Here is a 17,725-nt window from a genome sequence, read left to right on the forward strand (position 1 = left end):
ACATCCTTGCGTTAGTATTTGTTTATTTTGAAGCTTTAAACATTTTATCTTTTGTTATTGCTTTCATATTGGAGTTGAGTTGAGGTGAATATGGTCCTTCCCATGATATCACTTCAGTTACCTATGTTTCAATTTCTCCTGATATACTCGTATATTCAATGTACTGATGTCATTCGACCTACATCCTTTTATACTGCAAATTCAGGTGTTCAAAATTACCAACAGGTGCATTCATTGAGATCATTCTACATGCCATTTAGCTTTTGGTGAGCCTCGTTTGTTCTGGAGGACTTCACATTTACTTTCAGTTTAGTTGTTTTGAGATGTCATGGCTCTTGTCTAATAACCATGTGTAATAGTACAAGCTCCATAGATAGTTAAGTTGAAGAGTCTTTCAATATGATTTTTTTAGTTGTTTTACAAACTTTAAGTAATTCTATTGAGTATTTTCCAGCCTTTCTGAAGTTGAGTATTTGAGTTTAATGAATTTGATTCAGCTTTAAATCTTTTATTGTTCGAATTAGCTTTCCGCTCAGAGTAAGCCAGGATGAGGATTCGCTTGGGACCAACAATGGTTCTTGATTGTCGGTCATGTCCGGGTGTAGGCTCGAGTCATGTGGTATTAGAGCATAGAGTTTAAGTGTCCTAGGGTGTACGAAGTCGTGTCTATATGGTCTTGTTTATGGTTGTGAGGGTCCCACTTCTATAAATGAGGTATTGCAGACATATAAGAAAAGTTTTCCTTTTCCATACTCTAAATCGTACAATAGAATTATGTCATAAGGAACTTATTCTACTCTTGCATTCGTATATCCATTCGACTATCCCTCATACAAAGGTGGTGGTAAAGCAAAGTCAGATCCTTATCGACGAGACTGAAGAGAGGCCTAAGAGAAGCTTGTAATGAGCCTAAGTGTTGAGATTCAAAAGAATACACTCTTATTCATATGAATTGTGCGTTCGAGCTAAAAGCAAGATGTACTCCTAGACTCTATTCTCTAAACCTTGTTTCAACTACCCTCATGAGAAAGTGTGTTTTAGAGCTTAGGTAGTACTTTCACCCGAAAAGATAATATGAGTTACGATGTCATAAGCAGCAGAAGTAAAAGTGCCCAGAGTTAGAAAACTTCATGTAGAGGTATCGTAATCTAAGAAAAGGAGATAGCGATGAGGCAAATTATGTTGTTGCAGTCATGCAACCAATAAGTTATTAATGAGGAGTTTTCTTTTATGGGTAGACTAAGTGATGAGTTTGTGTAGATTTCATGATAAAGGGTGAGTAAGAGTTACTAGTATGGATGAGTTAAGAGTACTTTAACTAGAATGGAGTTTATGATGAGGTGTCATTGTGTTAGTAACAACCAAGTGTACGTGTTGAATAGAAGAGCAGGAGTATTCATGAGGTGATAGCTCTAAGCTAGACTTATGATTTTCAAAAAGAGAGCCCCATAGTATTTAGAGGATTATCGAACCAATTAAGAAATGTTGTATAGTAAGTGAGTAAATAGTATTTAAGTTGTGAAGTGGAATGTGACAGTAATATGTAAGTATGTAGACCGAGAGATAAAGATTTACTACTCATCATGAGGTCTTAGTGGGTGAGTCTCTTAATTTAATCTAGTGGCCGGAAGTAAGTACAGTATGTGAGCAATTATATTGATATTTGTCTTTAGTACTAGACAATAAGCTTGAATTTAAGATGAGTGTCATGATAAAAATGATGGCAACATGAGGGTGATGAAGTAAGTCTTGAGGTCTGATTTGGTAGACTCGACATAGTGTAGGTGAGGGAGTAAGATGTAACCTGCAATGAATAGGATTGGTACAAGTGTGAGATTCTGACTTTTAGATGAGAGAAATGAAGTATGACAAAGTCACTGGATTAACAAGAGTATAAGAGGTGTACCCGAGATTGTAAGTAGTCAGATGAGGTTATAATTAAGTTTATTGTTTTCATGTATGCCTAGATAGCATAATTGAGTTGTTAATATGGAATATGCTAACGCATTATTTTTTTCCTTAGGAGTTAGATGACGTGGCCTTATAAGCCAATGAAAAGAAGTTAAAGAGAAGCATCTTAGAAAGGGGTCGTAGAAGGAACATCAGCACCTGCATATGGAGAGTTCAGTCGACATGGAATCAGCCTTTCTTGAGTGTTAAGAGTAAATTGAATGTACACTACTTTAGAGATGATGGAATAGATTCATAGCTTTAAAGTATCGGCTTCATACCTAAGGGGGAGATGATAAGATGAGAAATCAGGTCAAGTGTTGAGAATGAGATAGTGATGTCTTCGGAAAGAGTTAAAGTGGCATGTTGAGAATCAGCCTTACCGATTGTTGTTGGATTTGGCTTTGCCTATTGAGGGTTATGGTAAGACGCCATCATGATCCGATTTCGGACTGTGACACGGATGCACCATAATTGATGACCCAATGACTGATAGAAGAAGATTGAGAAACACAAGCAACAGTGTTACTGGTCTGAACAACATAAGCTCTCTCAGAGGATGTCTACTTACGTATCTTATGCCAAAGGAACTTAATATATTCAGGTACAGAAACCATCCAACCATTCAAAGTACTGGATCAAATTTTCTCGAAGTTATTCAAGAGAATCAACATAAGTAATCAAGAGCAAGGAACCCAGGAACTGCTTATTTTAATGGACAGAAGAGGGAAGAAATTTTAAAGCTGAATCCGGTGAACCATACGCTTCAGTTGAACCCCAAGTGTAAGGAAGAGGTGTCGCCAGAAAATCTAGATTGATTGAAATAGTGACTTGGTCGCACCGAGTTCACATAAAATACCTGGGGTGGACTCCAAAAAGATAAAAGACTCAAAGGACAGAATCTGAAGTCCAGAGAGTGCCAAATGAGGGAAATATGCTGGAAGAGACAATTGAAATCGCCAAAGTAGGATTCCGGTGAACTGAAATCACATAAAATTATACTGGTGGGATTGGTATAATTGGCCGATCCCCAAGGAGATCTGCTTCAAAGGGTGGCTAGAAAAGGCATCATGCGCCCAGCACGCATCTCTAATGCATCACCGGGGTCTATACTGCTAATGATGTGTGGTGGCTCCCATATGGACTTGGATGGTCTGGCTTTGCTCGCCGGAGTATCGGGGACATAGTGGTGGTGCTGAACTTTGCACAGAACTCATGAAGATAATGATGTGACCTGACAGTAGACGGAGGGCAACTTTCACAATGGTAAATGCATAGTGACGATATTCTCTTTTGTGAAGTTGCTGGTAAATTTGCAGTGAGCAATCACCACGAACTCTGATACCATGTGAAAGAATAAGAAAGGAAGAAAAACTTGGTTTTCTTCCCTTCAATACAATGGGTGTTTCAATAGCAACCTTTACATATCTTAAACCGAAAGACGAATCAATAATTTCCTAACAACAAGAAAATCAGCGTAAAGTTGATGCAGGAGTGGAAATCAAGGGGGGGGGGGGTTACCAAAAAAAGAGGCACACAGTTCATTATAATTAGACTAACTAGTTTGGCAAACTAATTATGTGACAATTTCCAAAATTGATGCCAAGCCATATAACCTTTTATTTTTGGTGTAACAATGTACTCCCCATAATGGTGGAGGATATTACTCACTTTGGAGATAGCTTAGGATGAGTATAGGTAATAGATGTTTTTGGTTTTGATAACTTTAAACTCCTGATGTAATTACTACTGAAATACACTAGTGGTGTATTTTGTCTATAAAATGTTAACTTTCTAAAAATTTCCAAACTAGGAATTATAACGAGTTTTAGGTATTTAGCACTGACAGCTTTTACCACGGAGAAGTGATCTCTTGTAGGTGTGAGTTATTTGTTAGTACTATTACTTAATGGAAGCAGTTCAAACAAGGAGGGAATAGGAGAGACAAAGAAAGCAAAAGAGATAGAGAAGCTCACTGTTCTTCAACCATCTTAGGAAGAACTGTCCCCCGGTAGTACGAAATAGAGGACAATGCCTTGATCCTGAAGTTGTACACATTGGTCATATTGTGATCAAACCGTTCCATAATAAGACCAGGAACCTTGTCTACCACCCTTACATCATTTGCTAGGGTTTTAACAAAAAATTCTTCATCATAAATATCGCTGAATTTGCTGCACAGACAAAATAAAACATTTTAATTTTTGGTAATAAAAAAAGGAAAAGGTATGATCCCCCACGCCAAACAAACAAAAAAAGGCTAAAGCATTCTAGGGATAATTTTGAAGACCTCACTTTAGGTTTTTCATTCCGTGACACTGACATTCCTTGTGGTTGACAAAATTATGTGTACCTCCCTTATTTTAATATTTTGTAACAATTTGTTTAACCTATTTATGTTTATTGTTAAAAGAAATACTATGTCCTCTTTACCATTTTAACATAATATTCTTCTAAGTAATCAATATTATAAAAATAACTTAGTTAGCTAAGTCTATAAGAGATTCCCGTCCATAAATTTACCAACTCATATTTTCTGGCAATAACCAGAATGATTTATCATCCCTCAATTCTTATTCTCTAGAAATCACACTGTAAGAAACGACAAAAACAATATGATCAATAAAACACAATGAGTTTTTCAAAATTGAAAGGACCAATAGAAGATTAAATGATAGGCATATAAATTACATAGAATTGAACTTTGGGTCATGACACCTACATGGAACAACCAGTTCCACTAATCATCCGAGAAACCTAAATATCCATTAATAGTTTAGCTGCTGCTTTGTATCACCTGGTTGATATGGGTCAAGAGATCTCAGGTCCTTATCCTGTACAGTATATATAGTGTAACGTTCTAGGACAAACACAAAACAAATGCTTTTCTTCAGCCAGCTCTTCTGCGAGGAAGGATAAGCTGGTGTTCCAGCATATGGCCATACTGCTTTTAGTGTTATTGTGTGAGATATTGAAAGAAGGATGAGCTGGTGTTCAAGCATATGGCTGATAAGGTTTTGGGTAATAGGTTGTCGTAGCTAGAGACTTGTTATGCTACCAGAAGTACATGTTATATTTGTAAATACTTTCCCCAAATACATTTATGACTCCACTCATGTCACTTTACTAAGATAAGTGTAGGTAAGTGAGAATTGCGCTTTTGAGGAAGTTGCCATAACTATCTACTACGGAAGACTACATAAGAGTACAAGTGGGACATGCATGGTGAGAGTTCATATTTTGACAGTTCAAAAAGTTATGGCCACGTTTGCGAACGAACGTTATTTTAATTGGGGGAGAATGTAATAACCCATATATTAAGGGTTATTTGATAATTTATATATAAGAAAAAGAATTAAGAAGGAAAAAGAAAGTAGGCTAAGCCCGGAATGGGGGAAGGAAAAAAAGAAGATATGGAGCTATAAATAATAAATGTGAGAAAATCAGAAATTGGCATAAGCAGAACGCAGGAAAAGATAAAGAAGAAAACGCAAGTAGGATGTTAGAAAAGGCCAAACATCTACATTGGCTAGAGATTTATGGTGAACAATGGTTCTAGTCGAACAATTTCCATATCACATCTCTTGTTTGCTGACAACACACTGATCTTCTGTGAAGCTGAGAAATCCCAAGTGCGGTACCTTAAACTCACTCTTATGCTTTTTGAAGCCATGTCAAGACTCCACATTAACATCTCTAAAAGCATTAACTACCCTGTTAATGAGGTCCCTAACATGGAGAATTTTGCAGCATCATGTGTTGCTCAATGGGATCTTTCTCCACAACTTATTTGGGGTTACCATTGGGTGCTAGTTACAAATCAGTTGGGGCTTGGAGTGGTATTGTGGAAAAGTTTGAAAGAAGATTGGCTTCCTGGCAGCAACAATATCTCTCACTAAGGGGCAGGGTAACACTCATCAACAGTGTCTTGGATAGTGTTCCCACATATTTTATGTCCCTCTTCCTCGTGCCAGCTAAGGTGCAAAATCATCTTGACAAGACTAGGAGAGACTTCCTCTGGGAAGCTAATAGTAAGGACCACAAATTCCACCTTGTGAAATGGGCCAAAGTCACCATGCCAAAGCAGTTTGGAGGCTTTGGGATTAAAGACCTGGCATTACATAACAAGTGTATCCTTATGAAGTGGCACTGGAGGTACAATCAGGAGACAACTGGTCTATGGAAGGAGGTGATCCAACCAAAATTTGGTAGCACTTGTCACTGGTGCTCTAATGAAGTCACAACTCCTTATGGTACAGGGGTCCGGAAAGCTATAAGGAAGTTGTGGGAGGTCTTCTAAAGCAATGTTGCTTTCAAGGTGGGAAGTGGGGAGCACATCCAGTTTTGGAAAGACACTTGGTTGGGAAACATCCTCATATGAACGTATTCCAAGAATATTTCAGATTGCCTCCAATCCAGACTCAACCATCTCTCAGTGGTGGGAAGATAATACTTGGAATATGACTGAGGAGAAATCTAAATGACTGGGAGTTGGAAGAATTCATGGCACTCATGACCTACATCCAGACCAGCTCAGTCCACAGCCAAAGCAAGGATAGACTCACTTGGGGAAGCAACAAAGATGGCTCCTATTCAGTCAGAGAAGGCTACGTACATCTAAGTTTAAGGAAGACACTTATTGATCTGTGGCCCTGGAAACTTATCTTGAGAACTATGATGCCACCAAAAGTGATATGTTTCAGCTGGATTAGTCTTATAGTTCTTGCTTGACACAAGATAATCTTATGAGGAGGAAATTTTGTTTAGCCAACAGATGCTACATGTGCTCATGCAACCCAGAATCTACCACTCACTTGTTTCTTCGTTGCATTGTTGCCACAGATCTTTGGAACATGTTCTTTTCTCTCTTTGGTATGACTTGGGCCATGCCAGGCACTTTGAGAGAGGCTTTTGTGAGTTGGAGTTCCTGGAAAGTAGGGAAGTCCATCAAAAAGATCTGGTCCTTGGTTCCCACTTGTATTTTGTGGTGTTTATGGATAGAGAGGAACAAAACATGTTTTGATTGCATCCCAACTCCCATTTCCTCTCTCAAGGCTAGTTGTTTGATTAGTCTTTTTAGTTGGGTAAACTACTCCTCTGTAATTACTGTTGATTCTTCCCTAGAATTTATTAGCTCCATAGATGTATGTTGATAGTTGTGATAGCTTTTTTGCCTTCCTGGAAGCTGATAATCTCTTTGTAATGCTCGCATCTTCTTGATGCTTATTGCTGATGATATCCTTCTTATTTCAAAAAAAAAAAACCACAAGTAAGAGAAAAGAAAAGAAAGGGAGAAAAATAGGGATTTTCGACTCAACACATAAAGGTAATGATCCAATCTATTAGATAAGTTTATTGTGTGATTATGAGTAGATTGTTTAGGTAGAATCATGGAGAAATTATGAGGAAGTGAGAGTTCATTTCTAGGGTTCTTCAACCTAAATCACAGATTTGAAAGGGCAACCGCTATCCAATTTCGATTTTGATTAGAGTTCTGGAATTATCTAGCCGAGGAGAATTATTGGTGTTCATGGTTCTGGATTTCTGACATGTCATGTGGCAGCCTAGAATGCTTGCCAACTCATGAATCTGAGGACGTGATAGGGAACATCCTGTTTTGCCCAGTTGACCCTCAATCCCGCAATAGCTTCAAATACTACCAGCCTCAGTCTGATGTAGGTGATTCTTTAGCAACTGACTCACAAAAAATTGACCGTCATCTGCATAATAATGTAAATGACAAATTTCCCTTCCTGCCCATCTTTGCACCAATTCGAAATCAAATCCCCGATTCACTTATTTTGTAACGCAATTCTCATTATGCTATCAATACCTTCTATTGCCAAAATAAAAAAATAAAGGGGATAGAAGATTACCCTGTCTCAAAAAGAGACCCCCTTCTGATGGGAAAAAACACTGGTTCACCATTTACTAGAACAGAAAACGTGACTGTTTAAATACAAAACTCAATCCAACTCAACCACTTGTTGCCAAAACCCATTTGTCTAAGGATGATGATAAGAATTTCAAATTTACATGGTCATAAACTTTTTGAATATCAAGTTACATGGTCATAAACTTTTTGAATATCAAGTTTGAACACAACACCAGGCTCTACTTCTCTCATTCTTGAATCTACAGTCATTGGCTATAAGTGCAGCATTCATGATCTGTCTCCCTTTTATGAAGCCATCTGATGTTTGTAGACCAACATGTTCTCCACCTCCTTCAATATTTCAGAGAGCAATTTGACAATGATTTTATATACTCCACCTATCAGACTTATAAGTATGTACTCTTTCAGAACAGCAACACCTAGTTTTGTTTGGATAAAGACCATGAGGGCGGCAGTGAAACTTTTTTCAAAAACCTAGTTGGAATGAAAGAATTTAGTAGTTTTTGTGATATCTTCGTATAGCATTTCCCAGAAGGATTGAAAGAACAGCATTGGAAAGCCATTTGGTCTAGGAGCCTTCTGCACACAATTGATACAATCTAGAACCTCATCCTCCTCAAATTGTCTTTGTAGCCATGCCTGTTCTTCACTAGGGATTACTGGTATTTTATGAAGCTGCAACATGTCTCCAAGCTTCAGCTCCTTGTACAGATTCTGGTAGTAATTCTAAGGCCTAAGCATTCTTCTTGATCACCTCAGGGTCAATAAACAAGCTCCCATCTATTTCCAATCAATGGAACTAAATCTCTTATGAGATGTAGCAATTGTGTGAAAAATTTGTGATGTTGTCACCATATTTTATCGGCATAGTACATAAATATGCCCTTTAACTTGGCTTCGAATTACATTTATGCCCTTCAACTTTGAGTGTGCACAAGTAGACACTTAAACTTGTATAAACTTGAACAAAATAAACACATATGTCCTACATGTCATTTTTTGTCCTACGTGGTGTCCTACGTGTATTTTGTCATGTAGGACTCATGTTTATTTATTTAAAAATTGGATAGTTAAAGTGTCTATTGCCAAGTTTAGGGTCCAATATATGTATTATGCCTATTTTATCCATTGCATCTTGTATCTCTGCTTTCATGCTATCTCCTTGCTAGTAGTATTAGTATTATCTTTAGTATTTTTATTATTTTACTATTTGTATTCCTCATTCTTATTTTTGTATTATTACTTCTCTTATGCCTCTATTTTTTAGAGGCAACTATAATGTTGTTATTACAACTTATGTCTTCACAAATGTTATATTTTTTGCATTCCTTAAGCTTAGGGTCTCTCAAACTTGCAATGTAGGGTTAAGGTCTATGTGTGCTCCACCCTCCCCATACCCAACTTGTGGGACTATGCTAGGTAAGTTGTTGTATATACTGGCCCATAGCATCTAGCTTCAATTTTTTTGTGTCTTCATCACTTCCGACAAAAGACCCCACAAAGATTCCTGACTGTATTGAATGTGTTTAGAGTCTGATACACTCATATTACACCTCCTAAGTATAACAAGGTCATTGTCAAATATAGAACCCAACTTGTTTGGGGTCGAATCCCACCAGGAATAAGGCAAGAACTATGTCGTATGCAATTATTTACTATTAGATTCTTATTTCCAAAAGAATGGAGGGGGAGGGGGGAATTGGGAGAATTTGGATGCTTTCCCTATCAATTTTTTTTTTTGAAACTGACTTTCTGTATCAGTTCGTAACTAGTAACTTTCACTGATATTAGTTAAGAGGAGAATTTATAAAGAGCAAACACAGGATTGTGTTCACCAGTGACTCTTTGCTTTAAGCGGGTTAATACAAAATTTCACTTTGCAATGGCAGTATACCAGCTCATCAAACTCATGTTACACGTAACTGCTTCTCAACCAATTAGATGCATGTAACTTTTATCCTCACAAACTAAAAGTGTTCTACTCGAATCAATGATAATTACTCCGAGTTGGTTAATCTTACTACAACATCAACCATTAAACGAGTTCAACATACTGAATCCTCGCTATTAACTTTTTTTCCCAGGGTTTACACTTTTTACTCAAACAAGTCAAAGCTAGGGCAGGTTCTAATGTTTGCAACCATTAGAAGGCAATTAATATAAAAGAATAAATAAGATACACAATCACAACACACAGTTCATTTCGTAAAAGCCTATTTTAGGTTGTCATCGTGGATTCCATAGCTCTTGATTGTGGGGTTTAGCAACTCAAGATAATTCAAGTAAGGAAGATACTTGCATTCATTCAATAAGGATTCACTTTCAAAAGTTAAGGCAATCACAAGCTTTGATTTCAAATACCAATGAAAATATCAACAAAACTCATTCAAGAGTAAGCAATGTTCTTAGATTAAAACAAGAAGATCCTAGGAAATTTGAATTTAAAAATAAGGAAGTTGGCCCTTTGAAGTCTGCGAAGTTTTGTCTGACAACCCGTCACACTCACAGGTGTGACGGTCCGTCACCTTCTCTGTCATCTAAAATAAAGAACTACTTTGGTCGACCCTAAGTAATGGTCCGGACAATCCGTCGCATGTGATGGTCTGTCAGGTGGACCATGACTGAGCCTATTTTTGCACCCGTCTGTTGGCCGCTGACATTGGTCTTGACGGCCCGCGTGGGTCTGTCAGTCCTATCATCAAGGCTGTCTTTGTCAACACTTATCTTCCTTTCCTACTTTGACTGATCTCCTATCTAACACAGTAGAAAAACTATTAAAAGACACTATTGTTGCTTAAGAACTAGCATTAACTCATAGTTAAAAGCATCAAATGTGTCGTCTAATGCTGGTACATCAGAGTCCAAGCTGAACCAAAACACCAAAAACATTGGTCCCTCAACGCTGCTCCTCCATTACTGTCAGTTCTGACGCATTGAAAAGAGACCACCGTTGAAGAGAGACGTCTTCCATTCTAGTAACAGTCTCATACGTGAACTCGAACAACCTCGTGCCTAGATTGGATTTAAAAAGGAACTGCTTATGATTCATCGACATCACTTTCATAGTAGAACATATATTCCATGTACTAATGAACTATCTTGAATTGCATTTGAGTTGGGATTGTGATGGAAGGGGTCATTTAGGCATCCAATGACAATGAATTTAATTGCTAGTACTTGTGAGTTCTCCACCAGAATCAATCTTTGCATTTTCTGGTCATTAAGAGAGCTCGCCTGACTCTACATATGATTTAAGCTAGTAAATCTGGGATTGCCCCAGCCTTTGTTGTGTATTGCCGCTGGAATGATGGCTGCATTTTTTTGATCACCCAGCTATGTTTCGATTCTAACAAATTGTCCAAAGCTGTTACAGCTTTGATAGATTTGCAAGTGTATGAGTTAATATTTTTCCCCAAAAACTGTAAACAGTGTCTCTAGTCTCTACCCTTCGAAGCATTGTAAAGGTTATCGCATACCCATCTCAGATTAGTTTTATCCAATGTTAATTTTGCTCGTGAATCACCTATTGCGCTCAATTAGAGAACCATCTATCACAATCAGCACTAGTATTAATATGTTATAAAGGATTTCGCCCCAAAAACGAAGATCATACGATCTTCCGTTAATGGAGAAAATAAAAGGGTTCATAAGCCCTTTTAAAGATGAGGTGACTTTCTTGTGGTAGTAATTGTGAATGAGCAAGTAGCCATCGGAAAAGGTGAATGGCGATGAGAACAAAAAATATAAGGTATAATAGGGCCAAGGCCCATTTCCAAAGTCGGAGCAAAAAGTGAACTTATCTAGTTCTTTCACTTGGAAGTCTTTTAACATTAATCATAATAAGGTCAAGAATTGTTACAAAAAAAATAAGATAAGAGATGTAAGTGAAACAAGCATAACCACCGCCACCCCACCACCCACAAAAAAAAGGGATCAATCAAAGTATGTCCACCAAGACACGGAGCAATCACCAACTCAATGAAAAGAAAGATACAAATTCAGAGTTCATTTTAGTTGAACGGCGCATGAACATGAGAGGACTGGGTAATAAAGCCGGTTTGTTCTCTTAATGATTTAATCAATTAAAGTTGCCAAATTTTTTATGTCATAGTCAGGTTTAATGCATTTCACTGATCTACACAATTATATGACATAACCAAGAGTTTTCTACCAGTAACAGCTAACCATGAGATGTTACCAGGCTTTACACACTTCCTGAGTGGTACATTGTTTATATGTATATCTATGAAATAATAAAATCATTGAACCCTGAAAGTATAGATCAATAGAAGAGAAAATCAACCTTGGATCCCTCCAAATGCTGTGAAAGTGGAAATGTGGAATGATAAGGGTCGCGTTAAGATAACCTGCCACAGCAACAGCATTGCATATCTAGAAAGCACAAAAGCAACCAGAGGTAGGCATCTCAGTCACTGAAATGAAACTTCAGCATTTCAAGAATAATCATCTTAGAAAATTCATTTGGGTATGTTGTTATAATCATCTTAGAACAGAGTACTTACTGATGTTCTTTGCTGATTCAGACCACCATTTGCCTCGATGTAAATGTACCCATTTGATTCAGGTAAACCTAAAGATATTTGATACAAGTTTAGTTGACACTCTAACAAAGATTCAATATAGATTTACTGTAGCATCTATAAAATACTGAAAACATAAATGATTATCCCAAAAATTGTACCAGCATACAAGATACCACTTTTTTCTGAAGGTAACATTGTGTATATTCATGGGTTGCACTAAACCATATTTACGGCTAGTCAAAAAGTAAGAAAACTGAATCTGAATCCTAACAGGTGCCTAGGATATCTATAATGGATTTAGTGTCCTCTAAATACATTTGCTTGCACCAGAAACAAAAAAGCCTGATACAGTTTAGTTGGATCTTTTGAATATCACAGCTCTTGCTCTCAAAACATCTAGCATTTCTTTCTTTCCAAACACTCCACCAAATAATGGCTGGGACAATCCTCCATCTATCTCTATCTGCAGCTCCCACAGATGATTGACTGTCTCAAGCTCTTCCCCACATAAATAGTATCTAGAACACATGGAGAACTTCCTACTCTTGAGATTTTATGTGTTATAATCAATGAACATGGCAAAGTAATGAAATCCGATAGTAGAATTGATCTAACCAGGAACCCAAACATCTAATTGAACCAAAGTGAAAGGAGACTTTGTCTAATTAGCAGGACACCTAAGGGAGAGAAAAACGGATATACTTACCAAGTCAACATCACTTACACTCCAAACTAAACAAGTAAGACAAACTATGTACAGATATTTGAAGAAAAATTAGGATATGCTAACCGTCTTTGAAATATAAAGGTGAACAAACAATAAGAAAAGTTGCAGACGATTTAGCCAGGATAAGGTAAGTCAGTGTAATTCACACACATCACCAGTAATCTGTCCCATATTGTGTGTGACAGCATAGTCATACCACTTCACCTACTCCTACATAAACCCAAGTACTACTGAACCTCTCATTCTCCTCCATCAAGTCATGAATTATGATTTTTCTTTGACCACTTTGAGGACTCAGTCAAAGGGTGAAAACAGTAGTCTCCGGTTCTAACAGAAGTAGGGAAAAGTTATAAGATTATGCATTTGCACATTTGTAGAACATACAGCAGTAACCTGAATGCTACGACTTTGTGGAAAAAAATCCAACAGGGGAAAAAGGAAAGAGTACTTGAGCATAAAAACCATGAGCTAGAGAAGTCAGTCCTCAGATTTTCTACCTCTTGAAGACTTGTCAATGCATGGTCTCCATTCACCACCTTTATAGGAGTTTCTCCATATTGTCGATATCTGCATGTATTGAGTACTTCATGTTAGCAGCATTTCGAAAAATGATACACAAATTTACCTTACAAGGCCATCATGACAGTACCAAATATTACGTGGTCAAGCCCTATTCAGTAAAATTATAATATTCCATTATGCATTCATGAAAGGAGGTAAAGCTACAAAGGAGACATGAAACAAATGTAACTATTGGACATCAGCAGCCTGGTTTTATTAGTGCGAAATTAGGTCTTAGGCCTAGCTCACACCCCAAAAGCTAGCTTAAAGGGAGGAAGGAGGATTGTTCAAGCCTTATAAAGAGTCCACTCATTAACCACCAATGTGGGACTCTTGTCATTCTTTAACATCCCACTTCACGCCTAGTGCTTAGCATATGGTACGTGGCAATTTTGATTTTGGGGGCCAGCATTGGGTAAGATGGGCCATGCTCTGATACCTTGTGAAATTAATTTTTAGACCTAACTCAAACCCCAAAAGCTAGTTCAATGGAAGGAGGATTACCCAAGTCTTATAACCACCAATGTGGAACTTTTGTCATTCTTTAACAATTAGGACATAAGTTGGCTCCCTATTTCAACTCAAATGATTAAGAAAATATACCAACCATCATTATGCCCTTCGTCATACTTTCCCTCCAAAGAACTACCTTCCCAAAATTCTCAATTATTAATAATTAGTTGTCATAAGTTTAACTCAAATCAACTGCTAAAGAAAGGGCATTGATCTTGTCACTCATAGGTATTCTTAACAACTATCAGCCCTTCGAAGACGCCATATGAAATGTAATACACAACCGAGCTCCATGTATCACTAAAGTTGGAAATAGAGAACACTCATTCAATTTAAACAAACTCTGCTGCATCGCATTTTTAACTTTTGGACTCAATGCTGCCAAAATATCATACACAAGTGTAGCATGCCTGGTTCTCGATATTTCCAAGAGAAACCAATTTTGCCTGCATGAGTTCTCACAACTAAACCAATTTTACAAGTTTCTAAGAGTTATGAATACCATTCTGGCTAAAGGCAATCACTGATTATCACATTTTATCACCGTGAGAAATATAGGATAAGAAAATTATTGAATTGTGTATCTACATTGCACAAAGACTAGGATTGAATACACATATTCCTATTCTAACAAACCCCTCAAGCTGGTGCATGCAAATCATATGCACCTAGCTTGTTACATATGTAATAAGGATCGATGAGGGACTTGATGAAGATATCCACAACCTAATTACTTGACTTCACAAATTATGTAACAATATCACCTAAGAGAAACTTTTCTCTAACAAAGTGAACAACCAATATCAATATGCTTAGTTCTCTCATAAGACACTGCATTTGATGCGATATGAAGGGTCCACTTGATTATTATACACAAGTTCCATCAGATCAATTTTGTCAAATTTTGGCTCTCAACAACTATTTGATCCAAATTAGCTCACAAGTTACTACAAACATTGCTCGATATTCTTCTTCTTCACTCGCTCAAGCAACCACACTCTGTTTGTTACTATTCCACTATATCATATCTCCTCCTACAAAAACACAAAATTAAGATGTCGAACATCCATTTGAACGTGATTTTGCCCACATCGTTTGTATATCCACTGATATGTTCATGGCCTTAATCCTCGAAGAGTAGTCCTTTACGGGGTGTTGCCTTTATATATCACCAAATATGAACAATTGCATCCCAATGACTATCACAAGGGGAAGTCATAACGCGACTTGCAACACTCCCAGAAAAAGAGATGTCAAGTCAAGTCACAGTAAGGTTCCGGCTACTCCAGCCACTGTTTCAAACAAATCTTAGCCTTTTCTAGCCACTTTTTCAACATTTTTTTCTAGCAGGGTCGCCTAGTCATTCCAACCCAGACATAATTTTTTCCACTTTTCGATGACCACATCTAATTTTTTTTTGGATTCCAACAAATTGTTTTCCAGATTTTAAGCTAGGATACAGAAGCCTGATTTCACAAGATATTTTTCGGGATTGATATTTGGCTCCAAAAATACAGGAATGAGAAGTTCAAGCCCTGTGATCACTCCAGAATATTAATGGGAAGCTCAAACTATTTAGCTTGGGATTCCTCAATTGAGTTGTGGTGCAGGGTCAAGGTGTCCAAGACCACCTAACAACCAATGCTTGTATGGTAGATGAAAAGGCAAAGGTTGGTGAGGAAGATGCAAAAGCCAAACCACAATGGGAGAAGGTTGATGCTCTGTTACCACGTGAGAAACATAGGAGAGAAATATTATTGAATTGTATATCTATGTTTTTACACAGGCCACAACGACCCTATTTATAGACCGTACAATTAAATCCTTTAACTAGTAGGACAACTATATAATTTTCATATTCCTATTCAAGGTGAGATTGTATATGTCTATTCCTATTCTAACAATCACAAAGTAAGGTGCATTATATGAGCTCCCACCTTAAACTAGTAGCCAAAAAGTTTGACAGCCTTGCAGCATTATCAAGGGGACAAGCCAGTGGCCTATAAACACCAATGTGCTTAAGCCCCAACCTCATGTATCCAATCAGAAAATTAATCATATGATTCCTTCATCAACTTTTGGTTCTCACATTCAAACAACCATTAACCAAACCAACAGTTAATGTAGATAGGAGAACGGCTAGGACAGAAAATGTGCTTCAACCAAGTTTTGATCCAATGCATATATCTCCTCCTTCTAGTAGTAATGCAGGAGGACCTTGGCTTATCAGCTCTCAATTTCCAGCTCCAAACATAAGTGCAGAACTTTTATCCAAGGATGAGATGTATTATATGTACCTCAAAGCTTTAACTGGAGGTTGTTTGGCAAGAAACAAACCCTTAAAGAGTAAACTTTTTGAAGTTCAATTTAGTGTGCCAGTTACACTGCCATTGTCCCTGTTGGTTTATTAGTTAACACTACTAATATGTTATAAATCATCTAATTGTGTTTCTATAGCTTTTTTCCTCTTCGTTCCTGCTCTGATTAGAGATGAGTCAGTAGGTATCAGTTCGAAACTAATTGGGTTAAGCTATATAAATCTCCAATAGATGGTTATTCAAAGACTATTTTTACACTTACTATCAAGCTATTGCAACACTCTACGTTGATCTTCTATCTTCTAAATGCTAAAGGAAACTAAAACCGGATATGGTCCAGAATAAAGAAGAAATCAAATTCAGATGTAGAGGAAAGAACTCCAATTCAAGCCAATTAATTCTGAAGAAAGAGGAAGGAAACTTACACATAATAGGTAATTTAGAAAGAAAATGCAATTTTTTACAAAATAAATGAAATTGAGAAAAGCTAACCGCATCAGCATTGGAATTATCGGAGTCCATTTGAGGTCTAAGATTAGCATAAAGTTGCGGGCTACGGTAAACAGAGCCAGGTGGTGCATAATGAGGAGGTGGAAGGCTGTGAAAGTCGAGAGTATTGATGTAAAAAAGGACTGCAGAGATGTAAATCAATGGGGCAAAGAGAAAAATGCCTTGTCTACGAAGAAGAAGAGAGAGAAAACGGGAAGCAAGATGTTGGGGAAGGGTTTTAGGGGCGGGAAAACGTGGAGCGGGTTTGGAACGGAGGCGGGGGGATGATGGTGCTGATGGGCTGCTCTGTCCACTACTCGGTACCCTATTGTATGCATGCATCTCTTTTCACTTTCACTTTCACATCCTACACACACAACTTCCTCGTTCCTTTCTCCTTTTACTTCCTCTATTTACATTTATTACTATTTGCCTTGTAATAAATTGAAGGAAATAGTTAGGACAAACTTAATAAATATTGCAATAAACATTTTCAATTGAATTTAAAGCTGAATAAATACTAGGCTTTTACGAGGAAAAAACAATTTCATTACCTTAACTAAAACTAAAAAGTCACGATTGTGGAGTTCTAAATTAACTCCTACTATTTCATAAAGTTACCTTTTCACATATTACGTAATATATTTAAATACATTTAATTTAAATATTATATAAAAGATATTATTATTATTATTATTACATATATTGTTATGGCATCATTAAGTTT

At 37.2% G+C, this 17,725-nt stretch overlaps 1 protein-coding gene across 4 annotated transcripts in view; it reads right to left on the minus strand.

The window, feature by feature from the left end:
- Positions 1–17,408, minus strand: part of LOC101245038 (protein ESMERALDA 1-like) — a 28,900-nt gene extending 11,492 nt beyond the window's left edge. Inside the window, exons 1-5 of one of the 4 annotated variants that reach the window (XR_003246000.2) lie at positions 17,002–17,408; positions 13,615–13,684; positions 12,370–12,437; positions 12,150–12,238; positions 3,927–4,124 (exon numbers count right to left, since the gene is read on the minus strand). Coding sequence is in view for 3 of the 4 variants with exons in the window: in XM_004235040.5 (XP_004235088.1) it covers positions 3,927–4,124; positions 12,150–12,238; positions 12,370–12,437; positions 13,615–13,684; positions 17,002–17,340 (764 nt within the window). In the remaining variant the exon portion in view is untranslated. Of the gene's footprint in view, positions 1–3,926; positions 4,125–12,149; positions 12,239–12,369; positions 12,438–13,614; positions 13,685–16,934 lie in introns of all 4 variants that reach the window. The other 3 variants (XM_004235040.5, XM_069294974.1, XM_019212890.3) reach the window with 3 other exon arrangements.
- Positions 17,409–17,725: the final 317 nt, after the last annotated feature.

This window comes from Solanum lycopersicum, chromosome 3 (genome assembly GCF_036512215.1).
Source record: "Solanum lycopersicum chromosome 3, SLM_r2.1".
Classification (NCBI taxonomy): Eukaryota; Viridiplantae; Streptophyta; class Magnoliopsida; order Solanales; family Solanaceae; genus Solanum; species Solanum lycopersicum.